This window comes from Pollicipes pollicipes, unplaced genomic scaffold, assembly GCF_011947565.3.
Source record: "Pollicipes pollicipes isolate AB1234 unplaced genomic scaffold, Ppol_2.1 Scaffold_7231;HRSCAF=8579_pilon_pilon_pilon, whole genome shotgun sequence".
Taxonomy (NCBI): domain Eukaryota; kingdom Metazoa; phylum Arthropoda; class Thecostraca; order Pollicipedomorpha; family Pollicipedidae; genus Pollicipes; species Pollicipes pollicipes.
Window position 1 is genome coordinate 26,784,006 of NW_023597034.1, and position 20,425 is coordinate 26,804,430.

The following is a 20,425-nucleotide window of genomic DNA, read 5'->3' on the forward strand; positions in this document are numbered from 1 at the left end:
ACGAAGTGCAAAAATGTATACCTCAGGATTTCCAGGCGACCATGAACAGTGCATGAGAAAGTGAATTGGGCCCACGAGAAGTAAAAGAAAAATTATTCAATGTTTGAAAAGTTGTGAGTTGTGGATTGAAATCTTAAGCTTTCTTTTCACTATCTAGGGCCCTATGCTGCTTCCGGGGGACCTATATGCCACTTGCAGGGTAATTCCGGTCGTTAAGGGGCCTTCCACGTTGCCCTTGATTTCTTTGCATTTGCTCGGAGGGCCTTGGGTTGCTGCTGGACCCTTCCTGCTAGCGTACCGGGGCTTCCTTGTCAACCACAGACCGTTCCACGGATTCTTCCTACTCGCCAGAAGGGCTCTGTGGGCTATAGCCGGGGCCTCAGGATATTTTAATCCGCAGGGGTATTCCGGGCTGCTCAGGGGTCCCTTACATGCGTCTCGATTAACTTACCGACGCGCTTGCGATGTTCTCCTAGACCCTCTATATTGGTCTAGGGCGCTTCCAATTATCTGGCACTTGCTTAGGGCCCTACGCTTTTTGTCGGGGGCCTCATCTGATAGCCTGCTTTGGACCCATTTGGTCCCAGATAAAGTCCAAGCTAATTAGATTGGTTCTGACACCGCACCACTGCGACGCCGCGCCATCGAGATCTGGAGCCGGGCCGGTTTCGAAGAGCAATATGCATGGCTTCTATGAGTATCAAATTCTACGTTTTCTATGTCAATGAACAAGTCCATGCAGTTCACACATATCTGTTGCTACATATTTTGCATTTATTTTTATTCCATATCTTCCTTGATTGTTCTACTGCGCTCACATCATACTGTTCCAGAAGTGCGCGGAAGGAACCACTTTACCTGCAAGGTCTGAGTAGTTCAGTTCGTTGGTCTCTCACCTGTGCCATTCAGGACTAGATGTTTTAATCAGTTAACATCTGGCATAAATATCATTGGGTCCATTGTTGACCGTCTTGAGGACATTATGTCATTTGAGGGAGGGGTTCAGAGTGATAACAGTTGTCCTCGTCCAGGGATGACTTACAGTTCGGTGTAATACTCAGGTTTTGGCAGCGGAGTCGTATAGTTCTGATAGTTTTTACAGTGTTACAGGCCAATCGCCTGCCGCGGGGGGCTACGTGGATGAGCATGTGTGTGTAAGGTGTCAGAGAACACCTATGTGAGGCCAGTAAATGTTTGCTTAGTTTGGCGAGCGCCGCTTCGAGGTGCTCGCGTTCCCCCCTCCTGCCCCATGTGCCCCGTGCGAGGGACGCGGCCGCGGGGGCCAGGAGAGGGCGAGTAACGAGGATAAGACTCGGATAACCGCCGGCGCAAAGACGGACGCGCGGCGGGACGGACTGTGTGGAGTGCCTGTGACGCGTGTCAAATACAGAAGTGACTTTGGGTGTGCTGAGTGTACCAGTGAGCCGGAAGCGAGACGCCAGAACAGCAGAACTTACATGTGCATCATTTCCCCTTACTTGCGCCTCCAGTGGTTGTCGCTGCTTTGTGAAAACACGAGATTGGGAAGGGATCGTTTTCGTGCAAAAATTCGAGAGGTTGAATGCCAGAGGACGCAAAGATCCCAGCGATCTTTGAAAATGAGTCGTGCGCGCTTAAGGATATGGAGGCCCGAGACGTCCAGACGATCCAGAAAGACGGGGAGGTCTGGGGACCCGTGCTTGACAGAAATGTTCGCCAGATAACTCTGATTAAAATGGCCATATAGTCTCCAGGTTTTCAGGAAGCTCTGGTATGGTTAAGGCTCTCGGTGGGACGGTCAAGGATTTCTAGATGCCGTCAATATCAGTCAGGGACTACGAATACGGGTTCGGGGGTTGCTGCACATTTTGCCCCGGAGTCTCGATCTTCGCGCAAGAGAAGGGCGTGTGTGTGCTTCCATGGCTTCCTGAAATGCATGGGTAGACGTCATTTGGATCTGGTAAACAAAGCCAAGGACCATGCAACTTGCACATATGCAGGCGTGGTGGCCAGTGGCAGTTGAATGTGGTCCAGCGGGACAAGAGTGTCACTTAGCGATAGTTTGCAAAACCATTTTCATGCACGGCCAAATCAGCTAAATAAATGACTTGCAAATGCGTGTTTTCTGTTGGTCACTAAGCCATGCAACTTGAATGAAGAAGGGAGGACGCGAAGAAATGATAGTAACGACATTTAAGCGAGCATTATGCGCTGCCAGTTTTATCCAGGGCAACCATGGCAGTAGGGACAACGGTTTGGCATGTCACGAACAGAGCGCCTTATCCCGTTGTGAAGTGCTTTAGAAGGGCCATGCGAGGTTACGCTCGTTACCCGTCCGTCGTTACTGCAGGTGGCCATGTCACCCACAGGGTCCATGGCGACACTCACCGCAATGCGGTCGTCTACGTGTGTATTGAGTTGGTGGCAGGATGTAGTTGTTGGTTAAGCATGTTGCAAACGAATGCTGGTGAGCCCCTCAGCTTTTCGAAAACTCAGTCAACTTCAAGAAGTAGCCTGGCCCTCTCACTATTTGGGAAATTCCTACGCCCCATTTAAGCATCATTCCTCTCCTAACATGACGGCAAACGGGCTTCATTACGTGCGCTTGTGTGACATACCAAAGAACATATTAGAGGAAGACATCATCCATGTTGGTCGTGTACACACATGGCGCAGTGAAAACTGTCTCGAACAATGCAACACGCTCGGCGTCCTACGCGACGCACCTTAATTTATGCATTTTATATGTGCATGGTGATACGGACGGGATCATGGGACGTTCGCACGATCTATCCACTTACCAGTCAGTCACACAAGCGGGTGAAGATCGGCATGAGCAGATTTCAACGAATCCATTGAAAACAACGCAATTTAACGTATATTGTGCTAAGCATTTCAGCAAGAAAGGGCAAACCAACACGTGATGTCGTCTGGCTGTGCCGCCGCCGAGCAGACGCACGCGTGTGCGTAACGGGTGCGTTAATTCATCTGGCTGGCTGGTAGTGACCTGGGCAGGTCTCGGGCTCTCTGACCACATCATGGTCAGGCACCGCCACCCACTTTACCGACCCCCAACAACAGCCCATACGTCAATGCAGTACAATGTACGCGGGCATGCACACCAAAATACACTCGGCCACCGCACCAGCAGCGGTGAGTGCCTCTGAACGCCACGTTAGCACGTTAGTAGGTCTACACCATGTGGCAGTGATTGTCACAGATTTTTGTTGCGATCACAACATGTGGCACGGAACAACGCGCGGTGATTGCAGCTTGTGGCACAGCACAACTTGTGGTGATCACAACTTGTGTAAAAAACGATTGCTCCAAAACGCTCACCACACGGCTTGTACGCGACACGAGACGCCCGTTTTTGGATAAAGACCGTACCCGCAATACCAGGGCTGGACAACCTAACAGTCATTCTCGGGCCGACCGCCTTCAAGTCGTCGGCAACCACCGTCGGCGGCTAACGCTGCTAGGCGCGGCCGTCGGTGGCCAACGCCGCTGGGCGCGGCCGTCGGCGGCCAACGCCGCTGGGCGCGGCCGTCGACGGCCGACGCCGCGCTGGGCGCGGTGCGTCGGCGGCCAACGCTGATGGGCGCGGCCGTCGGCGGCCAGCGCTGCTGGGCGTGGCCGTCGGCGGCCAACGCTGCTGGGCGCGGCCGTCGGCGGCCAACGTCGCTGGGCGCGGCCGTCGGCGACCAACGCTGCTGGGCGGCCGTTAGCGGCCAGCGTTGCTGGGCGCGGCGCGTCGGCAGCCACCGCCGCCCTTTCGGGGCCAGCGACACAACGTAAGCATGCGGCGGGCCATGACGGTGAGCGCTGCAAGCGTTTGAGCGTAGCCAGGACAGCACGTCAGTGCATTGAACCGGAGCCGAGGGGGTGCGCTGGCCGACGCCGATACACCGCCACCACGCCTGAGCGGGGACGGAGCCAGGGGATGACCAGGGACCTGCCGCCCACCTGCCTGGACCACGGCTATGAAGCGCAGCCTCCCTGGGGCATGTGGCTGCTCTGGGCACACCGGAGTGTGGGCGGATGTCGGAGGGGTCTCTGGAGGCACCGGGGTTTGGCTGACTGGCGGAAGGCGGACTCTAGTAGACACTTGGAGCGTGCGCTGTTTTCGGGGTAGGTCTGGGGGAGGCGGCATCTGAAGTCATTTTTTCACGGCAGCCCCTGGAGACACCTGGTTCGGCTTGGCGGCGTTTGGTTTCGATGAACGCCGCGGGAAGTCCGTGGCGACACTCACTTTGGTGAACCGAATCTCCTATGTAAAGCCGCTCCTCGGCGGGCAGCGGGAAGGGGACGCCCCGGCTCCGTCCTCGCCTCGCGGTCTATCAATTCGTCAATCCGCGTCCCAATCCGGATCACACACTGAGCATGAGTTTCTCAAATCCACAGCGCAGGAAATAAACACACAACTACGGCATGACAGATCACTGATGCAATGTTTGTGCTTTGCGTGGAAATTTTGTTCACACAAGTAAAAAGTGAAGCACACTGCACCGCTTCCAACGACAAGGGCAGTTCACAAAATGTGCATGGCTCTATCCTGCCGTGCCCCGAATGACCGAGTTGTCAGGGAAGCACCGGCCTCAACTAACCCAACTGACTGGACAACATCAAAAAACGTGACTTTGCCGCCCGTGCCCGGGGTTTTAAAGCTCCGTAATCGCACATCTGCAGGCTGTGCGAAGGTCCCATTCGGATCTTATCCCAGTCGGATAAGCCCAGTGGTTCATCTCAGCCAGACCCGGTGACTTCCCACAACACAAAGCACAATCCAGCACTCAACGGCAACTGCGCGACCCAGCCATCGGTGCACCCTGGCGAGCCCATGCTCGGTACCGGCCGGCACAGCAGGCAGCTTCACGTTCGATCCCAATTATCAGCGACAGCGCCGATCCCAGTGCACGGTACGATCAGCGCTACCGCCGACAATACCGTCTGTCAAGTTGTACCTCAATGTTCATGGAGTTCAGATATATGTGTATATATCATGTACAAATGTCTCAGATGCGCTCAAAAGAAAAACGCCCGGCGTTTTTATTCAAAACCAGTAAATTAATGTAGTTGGCCCTTGTGTAAAACTTTGCTTTCGCTGTGTCACTTGAGAGTTTCGTCAAACACGGTTAAATAGTATCTTTGGATGGAGCGCAGGGTAGTAAAGCGGATGTCATAATACTGTTCCGGGTAGCAGCAACCTCGCGAATTGGCTTAGGTTACACTGTTCCAAATGTTGGAAAGAACACTAAAGGGATGTTGTCACGGCCACAAGCAATCAAGGTGTGGGCGTGTATGTGTGTGTGTGTGTGTGTGTGTGTGTGTGTGTGTGTGTGTGTGTGTGTGTGGTGTGTGTGTGTGTGTGTGTGTGTGTGTGGTGTGTGTGTGTGTGTGTGTGTGTGTGTGTGTGTTGATTTCATGGTTAGTGTTTGTCGTGCTACATCTTCCTAAATCAATGGAAGGCCTGGAGCACTCATATGCAAACAACGCGAAAAGGAGTCACGGCTTACTTTTTAAAAGAGAGCAATTGCTTTTCTTTTACTACGTCTTACCTGACAAGGCTTGGATCGAGAGTGGATTTTTCTCAACACTCGCTGGCTTTTACAACCGAATGTGTTGCAATTACATAAAAGGGATTGGGTTCACTCCAAACTCCAAAATCGTTGTGGAGTAGGTAGAGAGCTTTACTACTTTCTCGTGATTTCTTTGGTGCCCTCTTTTTTGTTCCAAGTTTCCGTTGCGCTGCAGCGCCGTGATAATTCTACTAAATTGTCACTTAGCCAATGACTCAATTGGGGGGGGGGGGGGCACCATTTGATGGTGCTTCCATCATGGTAGCGTTGCATTTCATAGCGTCCTGGCGGAAGGCGAAGCGAAACATTCGAAAATCGTTGGGATTATAACCATATTTCGGAGATTTGGAACCGTCTACCCTTTCTCACAAAAGAAGGGTTTCAAATGCTGGAAAAAGCGGAAGGATGAAAACAGCTTCATGTGGGTAATTTGGATGGTTAGGTCAACAGCGCGCACCAAAATATCTAACTAACCCCGCCTTTGGTTTTGCTACAACCGAAACCCTCTACATTCACATTCTGCACGAAGTCTGCAACAGCCCCGTGATACTATTCCGAATGCTTGCAACGCACACGCATGTGTCCCACAGGTAAGGTGCTATGCTGCAACCAGGCAATACAGCTAGTTTCGTCATCAAAAGCACAACTATACTTGAGCCGGGAGACCTCTTCCTACGAACATGCTGGCAACATCAGCTCCAATAGACCTCCACAAACGCCATTGATCAACTACTCCTGCATCATGCGGACACTTTCAACTAGCGCCCACCAAAATGTTCAACGTCAAAAACAGGATCAACCACGGCTTTTCAAATGTGTTCAACTGGTCCAGGCTGAGCCGCTGAGCTGGTCGCATTGGCACTGTGCGCTTGGGGTGAGAGGAGCGGCCCGGCGCCGCTCGGCAGCGGCGGCTCGCCGAGCCGGCGGCGCCGGCCGCCAGCTGAGCAGTGTCGGCCACCGGGCGGCCGCGATCAGAGCGCCGCGTCGTCCGCCAGGCAGCAGGGCGAGCAGCGGGGGCGCGGCGCGCGCCGCCCGCCGGCCGGTGGCGCAGTCGGCGGCGCAGCCGGCTGCAGCAGCACGCCGGCTGCGCTGGGCTGCGCCAGCTGCCGCGCCTGCAGCAGCTGGTCGCGCCACCTGCCGACCGTCTCTGCCGGCACGTACGTGCTCTGTTCGGGGTCGTCCGGCGGCCGGCCGACTCATTGCGAGGCCGACGGCGGCGGCTCGGCCGGCGGCGGCGGCGGCTCGGCTCGCCGTGCGTACCGCGGGTGCTCACTGATGCTGTGGTAGTGGCCGTGGTAGACGACGCCGATGTCACGCAGCACGTCGCCGCGGATGGTCGCCTTCAGCGTCCAGTTGTGGCAGTCGTCGCCGTCCTTCTCGCGCTCCATCCGCTCCACGTCCAGGATCTTGGAGCTCAGCCGCTCCAGGATGATGCCGATGTCCTTGATGCTGAGGTAGCGCGTTCGTTCCACACTCAGCTGGTCCACCAGCAGCAGCAGCTTCTGGCTGGTGCCTTCCTCGTTGACCGTGTTATCCCCCTCTGACTCGGAGCTTTCCTCTGCCGTCGCGCCCTTCGCCGCCGCCGCTGCTGCCGTCTCCGCCCGGGCCACCTCGTCGAAGCGAGCGTGCGTGAGCGGCCGGCGGCCGCTGGCGGCCTCCTGAATAGGCGACGTGGCCGCCGACTTGGTGGCGGTGGTCGGCGCGCCGCCCCGATGCAGCGCGCAGCAGTGGAAGTCGCACTGGTCGGCCGGCGAGCCGCGCGTCGCGTGGTGGTGGTGCACGTGTGGGTGGTGCGCGCCGCATTCGGCCGTGTGCACGTGCACGGTGCCCGACTCAACCGAGCTGCCCTGGCGCGTCAGGCGCGCCGGCCCGTACGGTGGCGGCGCGCCGTGGGGCGGCACCGGCGGCGCGGCGTCCGGCGGCTCACTCGGCGTCTCGCCCACGCCGCGCACCACCAGGTGCGCGCGCCGCTCGGACCGCTCGCCGCCCGCCGCCGAGTCCCAGTGCAGCTGCACGGTCACCTGGCCGCGGTTGTCGGCGATCTTCCAGGAGGGCGCCTCGTCCCGCAGGTCGAGCGCGTGCATGGTTTGGCAGACGATGCGTGGGATGCAGGTCAGGGCTGGCGGCAGGCGAGACGGCGCTCAGTCAGCAGCCTGCCGCCGACGTTGGCCATTACACACCTCCAACTGAGCACAAATAGCTCCGTGGACGTGGCATTTAATCGACATACGAGGGGAATAGCTTCATTTTCTCATGTTTAAGTACCACAACATGCTTCATGACATTTGCAGCACAGACAATGTTTCCAAAGTTGTATGCTTGTATCCTGCGGTTCTACACCCTGAATTGTACGCTAGGAAAGCTCGTAGAAAGGAAGCGTTTCCAGTGCTGAGGGGTCCATAAAGTGATTGTGAGGCTCCATCCGTCACACAATGGCCCTTCGAATGAAGACCGAGGGCTGAGCGCGAGCGAATCGTCCAGACACCTGCTCTGAGCATGTCGACACCGGGCGGCAGCCAGCGGTCCGAGTCCCGCAGCAGAAGGAAGACTGTGTTGTCCGGCAGCGTGGCGAAATACTCGGTGTCGTCCACGGTGGTGCCGTCCGACTCCAGCACGGCCGAGACGCCACGGCTGACGTCATACTTGAGCTTTTCTCGACCTGGCGGCAGGCAGCGAAAGGGCTGGATAACATTAGGTGAATGAAGTTCCTGAGGTTCTCATGGAGCCAACATTGTCGTTTCTCGAACGGTCAGATTTAGGACACCTTATATATTGCTGTTCTCTCAGGAGGTTGAGCTTCGTTTCGAGGGTTTCTTTAAATAATTCGAAACATCTGGTGCGTGTAAATATATCAGTTCCTAGCAAACAGTTAGGCGTGTTCTCTGGCGTGGCACGAGCAAGGTAGTGGTGGAGACTGTACATATAAATGTACACATACCCACGCATATATGAATGCATGTTGTAACGGCACTGGCACCGGTAGACGCTCCGAATGTGTGAATCGTCAGTTTCGCCAGTCCAGAACGCAAACGCCTTCGCCTTCTTTTCAACACTTCATGTGCATCGGTGGCAGATAAGATCAGAGCTTTGGGAAGGATATTTGTCATTCAAGACCAGCAAAAACAGGAATGGCTTCTAAGACTACATTAGCAAAATGTTTTGCTGGAGATTTAAGCAAAACTCCGATCAGACTTGGAAGTTTCTCCAAATCATTCAGTAGGAACATTGGAATTTTGACTCAAAATTCTTCCACGGTACGCAGGCCAACTATCTGGCTCAAGCTCAGGGAAATTGTGTGTCTTGCGGTCCGTCCAAATGCATTGGGGGGGGGGGGGGGGGCGGAGGCTCAACTCAGGGGTCCGGACCTGGTTTACCCAAATACTATTTGTACGAGAAGCTCAATAACCCGATTCCTGGTTCAGGGATAGGTCATTATAACGTAAAATGCGGATCTAGGAACAGATCCATTTTATCATGCATCCCAAAAATGCAACAATGTTAAATGTCAGAATTTCATACACCAAATGCCAGATTAAATATCCTCTAGAAGCCTGTTTGTAAGAAATGGCACGGAACATCGAGCATGAATTTTCGCGATCAAAATTCTCCTCATAATCTTTGTCTCAAAGAAGTCACATTAAACTGGTTTGCCGTTGCATGACGCAACAATCGACGCCTATTTACATGTTTTATATACGCACCGTTTTCCCGTAGCATAAATATTGCGCGTTGCATTTGAACGTGGATTTCCCTGACATATACTTCTGGCACCGCGTTATGCTCATTGGCATGTACGAAATCTAAGAAACCGTAGGCAAACATGCCATGTACATGGCATGTATCACAACCCCCATAGTATCACAACCTTCCCTTGGCCTCTTCCAGAACCAGATCACTCTGGAGAAATTTTTGACATGGACAGGGTCACATTAAAGAGGATGTTCTGGCCGCCACACTTGTACCCTAAAGTTGGAAACCATTCTACCACCAAATTTCGGAGTCCTATTTGACATTGCCAGTCTGCGTCGAAAAGAGCTTGGAAACGTGTTGGGTGTAATGACAGACCAAATAGACTGTTCTAGTTAATTGGAAGAGGCTTATTTCTATAAGCTGAGTGAAAAGAGAGAAGGAGCGAAGTTTAGAGCCCCCAACATGTCGGGGCGGACGCGCCTATAACGCCTCGTCACGACGTATCGACTTGGCGCGACGACGCGTGATGGAATGAAATGCGAGAGTCTGGAAATACCGGACCTCTGCTATAATCCGTTGGAGAGGATCTATTTATACACTCTCTGGTGGGAAACGGGTAGCCAAATACAGCGCAGCAAATATGACAGAGGTGGCGTTCTTGGCACGGACGTATCGACCAAGCGCTGTAGTGATCCTACTGACCAGCTGCACTACACTTGGTGTTCCAGAGGCTCACATATCATATTGTGGCCTCGGCCTTCACCAGCGGTGCCTCATCTTCCCGTGGAATTGTCGAGGGTGCCTCAGGAACCACTGGCGTCACGGGCTTGTAAACGTCTCGAGACTTCTACGCATTGTTGCGGCCCTCCAGCGGTTTTGGGACCGTTTAAAAAATGTTGACGGGTCTTGGCCATCTGCGTCGCTGACCGCTGTTCTCTTATTCGTCCCAATGTTTTGCGGGGATGGTTTTGAATCGCAGCCCTTAATAGGCAGGGAACAGCTTGTTGCGAAACCCCGAACTACGCCACCATCGCAAAAAAGTTATAACGCAACGGATTATTTCTGCCGAAAGATACTTACTTGTCGCGCAACACTGTAACACAGACCAGCCCGTTCCATTCCGGTTGTCTCGGCCCGGTACCAATCGACCATCGAAGGCGAGTCACACAAACCTGGTTCTCAGGGCGGCAACCTACGTGTCTGTCACCAATCGGCCAGTGTCCGGTACCCTTGATCTCATCCAGTTGGTGAACTGAGCTCTATCAGGAGGGCAGACGTCCACGGACTTCTGAGTCCCCTTGATTTCCTCATCGTCTCAGGATAGGAGTCACTTCATTCCCGCCAGGTGAGCATTTTTCTCACCTTCACCGTAGGAGGGTTGACAGAGACACAGTTCATTATTGGAGCGAAGACTGTCCCAAAAGCAAAACACACCAAAGTAAGACGCTTGGGCTCAACGGACGTCGTTGAGCGTCGGTGCAGGGGACCTTTGGTGGGCAGAGCTAGGCCATTGGGATAAAAAATCTGTCTGAAATTCATCTTAATTGTAGGAAAACAATTGGAATGATTTTGACGAACAATGATTAATCAAAGATTTTCACACCGCGTTTGAATGTTATAAGCCCATGTAACAATTTTAGCATCACGCTCAAAACGGCCTAAATATTGTCCCACAAAATGGCGGTGGCCCGCATCCGAAGGCTTGTTCGGCGTCAACCGAGGTAAAATGTCTTATTCATTTCACATATCCGGCTTAGTTGGCTGCATCGGGAGCCTGAAGCGTTGGCCTTGACACGTGCTCGGGTGGGGGTCAAATTATCCCCCAAAGATTTTTCCGGGATGGTTTCCGAACGGCATGACGTGGTACCGTCAAATTTTGCATAGCTGTAGACAATTGAGTAACAGATCGCTTGCATCAAAAATGTAGATGTTCCTTGCAAGGTCGCTGACCTATGGCAGATTAAAATCAGGCTAGGGTTTCAGCAAAGGCACTTCTATTGTTCAACCGTTCAATCTGATCCAACAACGGAGAGTTAGACGAAGCCATATATCTCTGAGATGCTCTCTTTGGCAACGTAACAATTGAATAAAAAAATTGAATCAATCTAGGGTCGAGCGTGAAGGTCAGACCAAGGTCAAAACCAACCTGTTTTATTACTGCAGGCCTTGCTGTGTGGTGTAGTTTCTGGTGCTCATTTCAGATTTACTGATTACAGGAACCGCATTATATACCTTTCATGGACTTCTTTAAGGTCAAAATAGGTCACTGACCTGAAATGACCCAGGTAAACATTTTGTTTTGAGGAACATGCTGCCTAGCGTATTCCTTGCCGCTTATCCAAACGCAAAACTCAATGTAGTCTTTGATGATTTTGGTCACCATGACCTTAAAAAGGTCAAACAAGGTCGTTCACCTTAAATGAGCGTGACATTTTGTTTAGAACAGCTATCGAGGTTCTGAGGAGCACCTTGGATTGACCTACCTGAAGATTGGCCTTGTTTGACCTTATTTGACCCGCGGGTCATGACTTAGGAGCTTCAAACTTTGACCTAAGTGTGTTTACGTATAGTTCAACACATCCTGTAAACTTGGCGCATCTAGCTTTCTTAGTTCCTGAGATCTCAGCGGGTCAAATTGACCCCCACCCGAGCGAAGGGTATCCAACCGGCCATCCGGGCCCGTGTCAAAGCCTGTTGATAGTTTCTCTTGGCTTTTGACCTTTGCCTGCTATTTGGGAGGATCTTTGGACGTCAAGTCAGTGCGGCAATGGGCTTCTTTTGCTCCCATGGTTTCATCACAAGTTCCTGTCCACTTCACTGGCCCAGGGATCTTTCAACGTTCCCCAAATCATATTTGCGTTACCAATGAGGTCTCGCTGGACGTCTAAATGGTTCACTAAGTTCCTGTGGCACCTCATGTCTTGCAAATGGTGACCAGAGTCGTGCGCGCGCCATATGCCAGTGGCAGCGGTGCTGTCACCCTAAGTCACCCCTGATTTCCGTTGTATACACGGCACCTATAACTGCTAGCACAGCTCCGGCTGGGCTGCAATACACAACAAAAGGCATGCCGCAGCGCGCCAAACGTAACGAACATTTCGGTTGTTCCTGCGCACGGTCAGAATAAGATACAACGTAAATTTAAGGGGAAATGATCTGATGAGTGGAATAAAAGACGAACGTGGATGTTACACCATAGTAAGGCAACAATATCCATCTGAAAAAGGCTTACACCTAGATCACTGAAGTATGTTTTTGAGATTGTTTTTTTTACCCCCTTAGATCATCTCCCTCGGTAACTCCTGTCCATGCCTTAAAAGGAATATGATACCTTTTTGAACCGTTCACTTGTTGTCTGATTAGGCGCGTCCGATTTCATTATTAATATCAGCTTTCTCGAGATCCGACTGACTAGCTCAGAATTTCGATTCGAGGCAGCCGCTCCTGCGGAAGAAATGTCATTGGACTCTGCTCACCACTATAAAAGTAATACGTTTAATTTGTCTTGCTTTTTCCAACGCATGCATTCTGCAATGTTTCCAACATATTTATTTGTCGAAATGCTCGGGAAACAAATTCTATGAAAGCTGGAAACACTCTCTTTGGAGAAAAAAGTGTGGAAACATAAGGTTATCAACCGGCGAATTCAACGAAATGTTACACTATGGCTTTGAAGTTTCACCTATGGAGTTAAGCACAGTGACTCTTTTCGAAGCGCGCTTTGGTTTTGGGAAACAGGGTATGACATGGTCTCTAGTAATGCACCGGTCCGAACTTCAGCCAATGCATTTCTCGGTAACTGGCCTTTACCGCCCGCTCTGCCAATCACGGACGTTCATTTGTGCTGACGTCATTCATACCAAAAAAGGTGCCTTTTTTAAGCCCGCAGGCCCGCAATGTGCGGGTTAAAACAGCTCAAAAGTGGTACCTCTGACACGTAGCAATTGACAACGGCCCAATGCAGATTCTGCCGTCGTCATGATGACGGCGGTCGCTACAACTGCAGTTGTCCCGAACTTGGGATGCACTACAGGTATACCAAAAAAGGAAGAAGTGCAGTGCGTTTACAAAGCGTTGACAGAGTAATTTTGACGCAAAACTAACTAAAATGTATCTTATAATATAATGATGGTGCTGCGGCGGCACTGTCCAGTGGTACCATCAGATACAAATGGTCCTGATGTTTCATCGGAGTGTGCTCATAAACTTTTCCTATAGGCGGGACACTCCCTTCAACCGAACGCCTTTCGATGGCACAACACAGTCGTGATTTTTTGCGAGTGTAACGGAATATTCCTGATGGAGTGACATGGAACAGACTCGGGAGACATGGAACATAGCCGGGAGACGATTGAAAGATAATAGCTGGTTGGGCTTGGGACGGACTCGGGAAAACTCGGGACAATCGGGAAACTTGGGGCATATAGTCAGGGGACTTGAGACAGATAGTCAGGATATTTGGAACAGATGACCGGAAGGCTTCGGGCATGATGAGTAAATCTGTGGCAACATTGCTTACATAATCATTGAACAAGATATAGTGAGTTAAAAGTGAACAATCAACGCGCGAGCTATAATTCGCGCATTGCTGGTCCACTTTAAAATAAACGTACCCGTTCGTTGTCAACCATTGTATTCGAATTGTAATGGCATTTACACCTGCAGATCAGTCCGACCAATCCGACACCCATCAAGCTAATTCCTGCTCAAACAGATATTTGAGCTGGGATCTGGCCTTCTATGAAACTTTTCTAGTAGTGGAGGCGGCGACCCTTTGTCGTATTACACAAACACTCTCCGGATCCCAAAGGTCAAGTATTTCAGTACATCATTCGCGTCATGACAGACAATTGTCATGCTTTGAACTGGATATTGCACTTGGTCTTATGAATTTACTTTTATCCAGCATAATAGTAATGCATGTAACGCACAAAGCGAGTATATTTTAAACAGCACGCGGCAGTGCTCACGCTCCGCACTTCACTGAACTCGGAACAGATCTCAGACATACAACTCCAAAGCTGCTCCAGTCTGAGCAGAGCATACATCCTCAAGCTTGACAAATAGTTCACTGTATCCACGCTTTGGCAGGTCGGCCATATCATGCGCCAGAAACAAAGCGAGAGCATTCCATTCTGTTGTCATTCGTCGAAGCAGCGGAATGCAGCGGACGTTCTCTCCGCCCTGCACCCGTAAAATCCAGTCTGCGTTTCACTGTTCGCTCTTCTGGTCCCTGGCAAATGAAGCGGCCTCCTTAGTTTCCTGCCTTGTTTCCCACGACCTTTGTTCCGCTGTTTGCCGCCTCTGCATTTTCTCCTTTCTTTTCTTCTTCCTTTGCAGTGCTTGCTCTTACTTCCTTTCAACTTTTTGAACTACAGAAACGACAACGCCATTTTGTGGTTGGGCTGCGAGCCTTCATGCGCGCCGTTTTTCTCTTCGATGAGCCTTTGAGCAGCTCGTGATCTCAGCACGTCATCTTCTTGGATTCACTGGAAGGGACACCGCGCCGGGTCGAGGACGATGGTATGGGCGGGATCTCACTGTTCACCTGTGGCGCTGTGCGCCGCACCGCACCACCTGCCTCTTGGATGGGGCCAGATGTCTCAGCCGGAGCAGCGTCACTGTGGGGGTTGACCTGCAGGTCAACGTGTCAGAATACGAGGTCGGCAGCAACAGACTCTGCACGCTTGCGTGTGGCTCATTTTCTGTGGCTCGCCAAATAGTCAAATCTCGGGTGTTTTGAAACCAACAGATTAGTTTTTTCGCGGCGCTGTCAGGTGCTTCTCGTTTAGCATTATTGCCAGGCACTTCTCGGCAAGGACGCTGTTTTGTGGATGTTCAGTTGTTTTCGGGACTCTTCACGGTGCAGGAGCTGCATCCGGAGATGAAGGATAACTTCTTGTGTCCAGGCACGCTCCCCATGAACTGTTAGGTTTTGGGCCGCGTATGTGTGGCGGGAAGGTGGCTCCTGTCACGCGACTCTTATGGTCGTCGAGCGCAATCAAAGTGAGCTGCTTTGAAAAAGAGCCGGGGAACTTGAACAGGCTTCAGCATTTTGCCAAACTCATCATGCATTATCCATCCCGATTTGTGCACAAGTTGGGAACAAGCTACGGAAGAACGTTGCGGAAAAGCACAAATGTGCACCGCTAACAGGAAAGTATTACGTGATATTTCCAAAACAAAGTTTTGTTTTGAGAATATCACGGCGTGGTTTGGAAATTCAGATGAAATGTAAGACAAGCGCTGCATCTGTGCACGGGAGCAAAATCATAAGAGTGATAATCATATTAACTGTAAATTGCCCTAGGAATTTTGCCGCTTTGTGACGCTTTCTCCACAAGAAATGGTGAGATCTGGCAAACTCTTCTTTTCACACGAAATCAGAACTGCGCTAACTTAAATTTCAGCCCAAATTTGGGCGCTGGCGTGGCACAAGACTTGCGATATTTTAAAGCTCTTGCTCTTTTGTTGTTGTCTTTTTAGGCCGCTCGTTTCAGACGTCACGTACAGAAGTCTTTGGAAATTAGCCTAGCGTTGGTCGAAAAGGGCGCCACTTTGGGTATTTCTTGAGATTTCTTTTGCTTTAATTTTGTACCTAGATCGAACAAAAAAGGAGATTTTTTCATCATATCGACATCACTATTCCCGCTCAAATACTGCACGCTAGCACTAACATCACAGGAGATTGATGTCGCTGAAAAAATAATATTGATACGCAAATACTTGGAACCTGAACAACTGTGCGCCCAAATTGGCTCGAACAAATTAAGTGCATGCAGTCAAACGGCAATCGACTAAAAAGCCTGTTCCTAGTTGGCAGTTCTTGTGCTGAAAATCATGGACCTTAATTATGTCACAAGGAACTGGTTAGACCGTTGTCAAGTCAGCATTTGTTATAGTGATTACCCAATTATATTGGTCTTCAATGCTGGCCAAAGCTTGCTTGATAGCGCCGTTAACACAATGCCTCTCGGTATACTGAAGATTGATTGTTTTCAGCCTAGAGTGCCCACTCGTTATCCCGAAAAAAAAAACAGGAGCCTGAGGTCCTTCTTCATTATGTGGGGAAAAGACTAGCACTGGGACAGAAATGATTTAGTCAGTCGCCAGCCTAATACCCTATTATTATATTAAGTATTTAGGTATTATATTATAGTATTAAGGTAGGCGTGTTTAACAGGGGCATGTTGATGGCCGACGGTTCGTGAGATAGCATCACTTTACATGCATTTTGGAAAACATGATCTGCGACACCAAATGAATTTGTCATGTACATGGCCATAATCATAGGTTCTCGGAGGTACGTATATCAAGATATCGCAGGTTCCAGTGGATATATGCCAGATTCAACTGAATGTCATGCATTTTTTTGCTGCGTATTGGTCATCGTAGCAAAAAAAGGGCGAACGGAAGTCACGCTACTTCACCTCTTAACTCGCTGAAAACACGTTTCAAGCAAAGGTCGCGAAGACAGGAGGGATGCGAGAAAAGCTCTGCCCAATACGGCGGAATTTTTAATTGGTGTAGATGCGTGTCTGTGACATCCCCGGTATAGAAGAAGCGTTAACGCCCGTCAACGCGCAGGGAAAGCAGGGGTTGGAAATTGCTAGAAAGTTTGAAATACTCTTTGCATCATTTTGTTACACTTTGCCTAGAAAACTGTTTTCTCGAAAAGATACGCCCTATGACAGGAGTATTGGGTAGTAGTGAGACATACCAAAAAAGATGCCGTTGAATATCTTCGAGCAGACGTCAAAACAAAACTTACCCCTTTTGCGCTCGACTTTAAAACGGTTAATGCGGTGGATGGAGCCTGCCCCCAAAGCATCGGACGCTGTATTCACTCGTGGCTAACGTTGCTGCGCGCTGATATGTGGGAAGGACGTCATGAAACCATTTAAAATAAAGTCGAATTGGACGAGGAGCAGACAAAACTTAACATCACCAAACAATTTGATCCTGGAATAGCTAAACAAAGATGTAAACTGCGTGAGCCATCAGCGCCCTTCTCTTTACTATGACATTGTGCGCAGCAGAAAGCGCAGTGTACTAGTAACACAAATTTGGCATCCAGCGGGCTGATGACCTCACCTTTGTCACCTCCGCGGACCGACAGCCTCACCTTTATCACCTCTGTGGGCCGATGGTCTCACCTCCATCACCTCTGTGGGCCGATGGTCTCACCTTTATCTCCTCCACGGGCCGACGGTCTCACCTCTATCACCCCTGTGGGCCGATGGTCTCACCTCTGTCACCTCTGTGGACCGATGGTCTCACCTCTATCACCTCTGTGGGCCGATAGGTAGTCTCACCTCTATCACCTCTCGATAGGTAGTCTCACCTCTAGTCAGCAGCTCGCCTAGTGAAGCCGCCACCAGGCCTTTTTTGGTGTGCCTCCGGTGGTCCCAGACCTTGAACGGACGCTTTCGTCCGTCAGGCTGAAAACGGGCAACGATCGTTAGCCGTCGGAGTGCATGACGTGCAGGTAAGCCGTGGCTGCCTGACGGAGGTCAGCAGACTTGCATTTAGTCGTTAGCCAGGCTAGCTGCTTGGAATAATTTGATTTGATGTGTGATTGTTCGTGTAAAAGCGTGCAAGCTAATCGGACGCTCTTTTTTTACAAATGCGCTCTACGGTCTCAGATGGATCACTGTAAGCAATACATCAGGTCGGCCTGGAAATGTTTAGTCGGGAACAACACGCAACTCTTCGGCGCCGTTTCAAATCGCGCAGTCCTGTCTTTTCTGCCTCGATTCAGCAATGCTCGCCGTCCATCCCAGAGCCGGCAGCTCCTGTTTCATCCGAGCTTTGTGAGCGCGTTGAGCGCCAGAAGATAGGCCTCTGTCATTCAGCGCTTCAGAACTCCTGCCGCCGGTTGTCGTGGTCGAACTGCCGCGAGAACGGCTTAGTTGGCTTGCTCGCATCGTGTCACACTTGCCCAGAGTGTGCCGACCCAACCCGGGCCGACATCTGCCGGCAGCAGAGTGCCGTTCAGGGTGCCGGTGGGGATCGAGCCTATGACCTCAGCATGATCTCATGAAGATGACGATGTAACCAGCCTGGCTGTTGGAGGCTTCAGAGATGGGTGCCGGTGATGCGCTTGTTAAGGGGTGCGTTTGGGAAGCCAGAGACACGGAGTTCGATTCGCCGCGCCGCTCGCCCTTCCTGTCAGCGTAATGGCAAGCGCCGTCATATAGCCTCAGCAGCCGAGTGCGATGTAGAGTCCCAATGGCAAAGACTTCAGTGGCGCTATCATCTAAAAGGACAACGACGCTCGTCCAATGCGGCTGCTTCATGATGAGGCTACCTCGGGGTCAGATCCGACGTGGTTGACCAACGCCTGCAGGACGGTGCCCGCGGCAAGTGTGACCCTATTTCTACGTCAGACACGAGCTCACATGCCCAGTGATGGCATTATCGTCCGAGGTCCAGAGCGGGCCGTCGCCTCGAAGCAGACCAGGAGGTCTTCAGCTCGTCCACAGCACTCTTGATGACGCCCGAAGCGAGCCGTGAGGCTCGTCTCGTGCGCACGAGTCAACAGACCGCCTCGTCTGATCGCCCCCGCGGACGGTGAGCAGGGATGCTGAAGAACGCTCATCGGCCACTGACCCCCACCCCGCCGGCGCATGGCGCCACGTGGACTCCGTCGTCCGGCGCCCTGCAGTCGGCCCCGCCGCCACAGCGGCCGTGCTCTAAGCTCGGCATCGACTCGGTCGGTGCCATGAACTCCACTTCTCGCGGCTCTCAGTTCGCAGTCGGCATGGCGGGTCGCCGCCGCAGGTGGGTGGGAGTGGCCCTGGCGGCTTGCCTTGAGCAAACAGATGGCATCAAGCTTGAGGGTGTTCTTTAGGTTCGCGAGAGCCACCCAGACGTAATCGCATCGAACGGAGTGAGGCAGTCCGTTATTTAAAAAAAGAACTAGCGACGTCTCAAGCACCCCGGTCTTCGCCACATCAAGTCAGCCTTTGGCTGCACCACAAGAGCACGGTCCAGAGGTAAAGAGCGAAGACATCAAGGTTTCTGAGTGATTTGTTTTTATTCGTTTTATGTTAAATTTTTCGAGGTAGAAAAACCTGTCCAGCCCTGTCGTGGGGCCTAAGCCCCGTGGAAACGCAGCCATTAACCATTTCAGCCAAGCTCTGAGGCCGCGGATACAAAGGTACGATGGCCCTGATAGGCTTTAAAATGCATGTGGAAACGACTTCCGCTAAGTAAAGAGCTCACCCAGATGCATTTAAAAGCGAGTTATTATCCCACCTGCTGCATGGGCGAGGCACGCGCCTGAACCTGCTGGTTTGGTTTTTGTTTTTTGTTTTTTAGATTAGAGCCCTTTCCACCAGAACTGATTATTTCAGGGCTATGGGTTGAAGGAAAATGGTTAACGGTGGGGCAGACTTGGATGCGCCTGGGGGTTCAACTGCCGAGCTTTAACACGCGCGTGCGCGTTGGGCACCCGGCCTGGTCCCCTCCTCACGGACCTCTCGGTCCACTTGTGGCTGACGCATGCAGCCTGCCCCGGACAAGCAGGGTGTCGCGAGGATGCAGGATGAAGCGAGATAGAGAATAAGAGGGACAGATTAAAAACCTGCTGGTGGCGCCAACAGCTGAGACCTCGATAGACCGCTGCCTGGTGACCAGGGTAGAGCAAATACAGCTGGCAGGTAAGACTGCATTAATAACCGGACGGCGGGAAAAGCCCCACGCATCCGTGCGCGGCATTACATCCGCATCCGAAAACCGGATCATGTCCCGATAGTCGCCTGGCGGCGTCTTGGAATCCGTTCGTCCGTGTAACCAAGCGAGTGAGTGCTGCCATCTATCGGCGTTGGGGGGAAGGCCCGAACCGCGACCCGCCCCGGCGAGGAGCTGCCGGCGCTCAACGTAGGCGCCTCCCGACAGCTTGTCGCTTCAAGCCAAGTCCATCCAGCGGCACTGGGGCGGGACGCCAGTTGCCTCAGGGCTCAGTCTGACCACCTTCACCTGCGTCACGCGCTGTTTTTTTTTTTAAGGAACTTGCTCAGGCTATGTGTCTGGCAAACATTGGTGGGATATTTCATTAAGTCAGCTTTGCTGTGCAAAGATGGCAGGTCCTAGGTACATTTGTGCAGTTTGGAGGGTGTCACGTTGTTTGGCTCTTAATGTTTTCCCCTTGCTGACGTCAAAACTCATGTGAT

General features: G+C 51.8%; 1 protein-coding gene across 1 annotated transcript in view; it reads right to left on the reverse strand.

The window, feature by feature from the left end:
- The window catches only part of LOC119109919 (uncharacterized), a 66,587-nt gene that overhangs the window by 35,007 nt on the left and 11,155 nt on the right, over nucleotides 1–20,425 (reverse strand). Inside the window, exons 3-6 of the mRNA XM_037233665.1 lie at nucleotides 17,593–17,689; nucleotides 8,044–8,217; nucleotides 7,493–7,677; nucleotides 6,810–7,405 (exon numbers count right to left, since the gene is read on the reverse strand). Of these exons, the coding sequence (XP_037089560.1) occupies nucleotides 6,810–7,405; nucleotides 7,493–7,677; nucleotides 8,044–8,217; nucleotides 17,593–17,689 (1,052 nt within the window). The remainder of the gene's footprint in view (nucleotides 1–6,809; nucleotides 7,406–7,492; nucleotides 7,678–8,043; nucleotides 8,218–17,592; nucleotides 17,690–20,425) is intronic.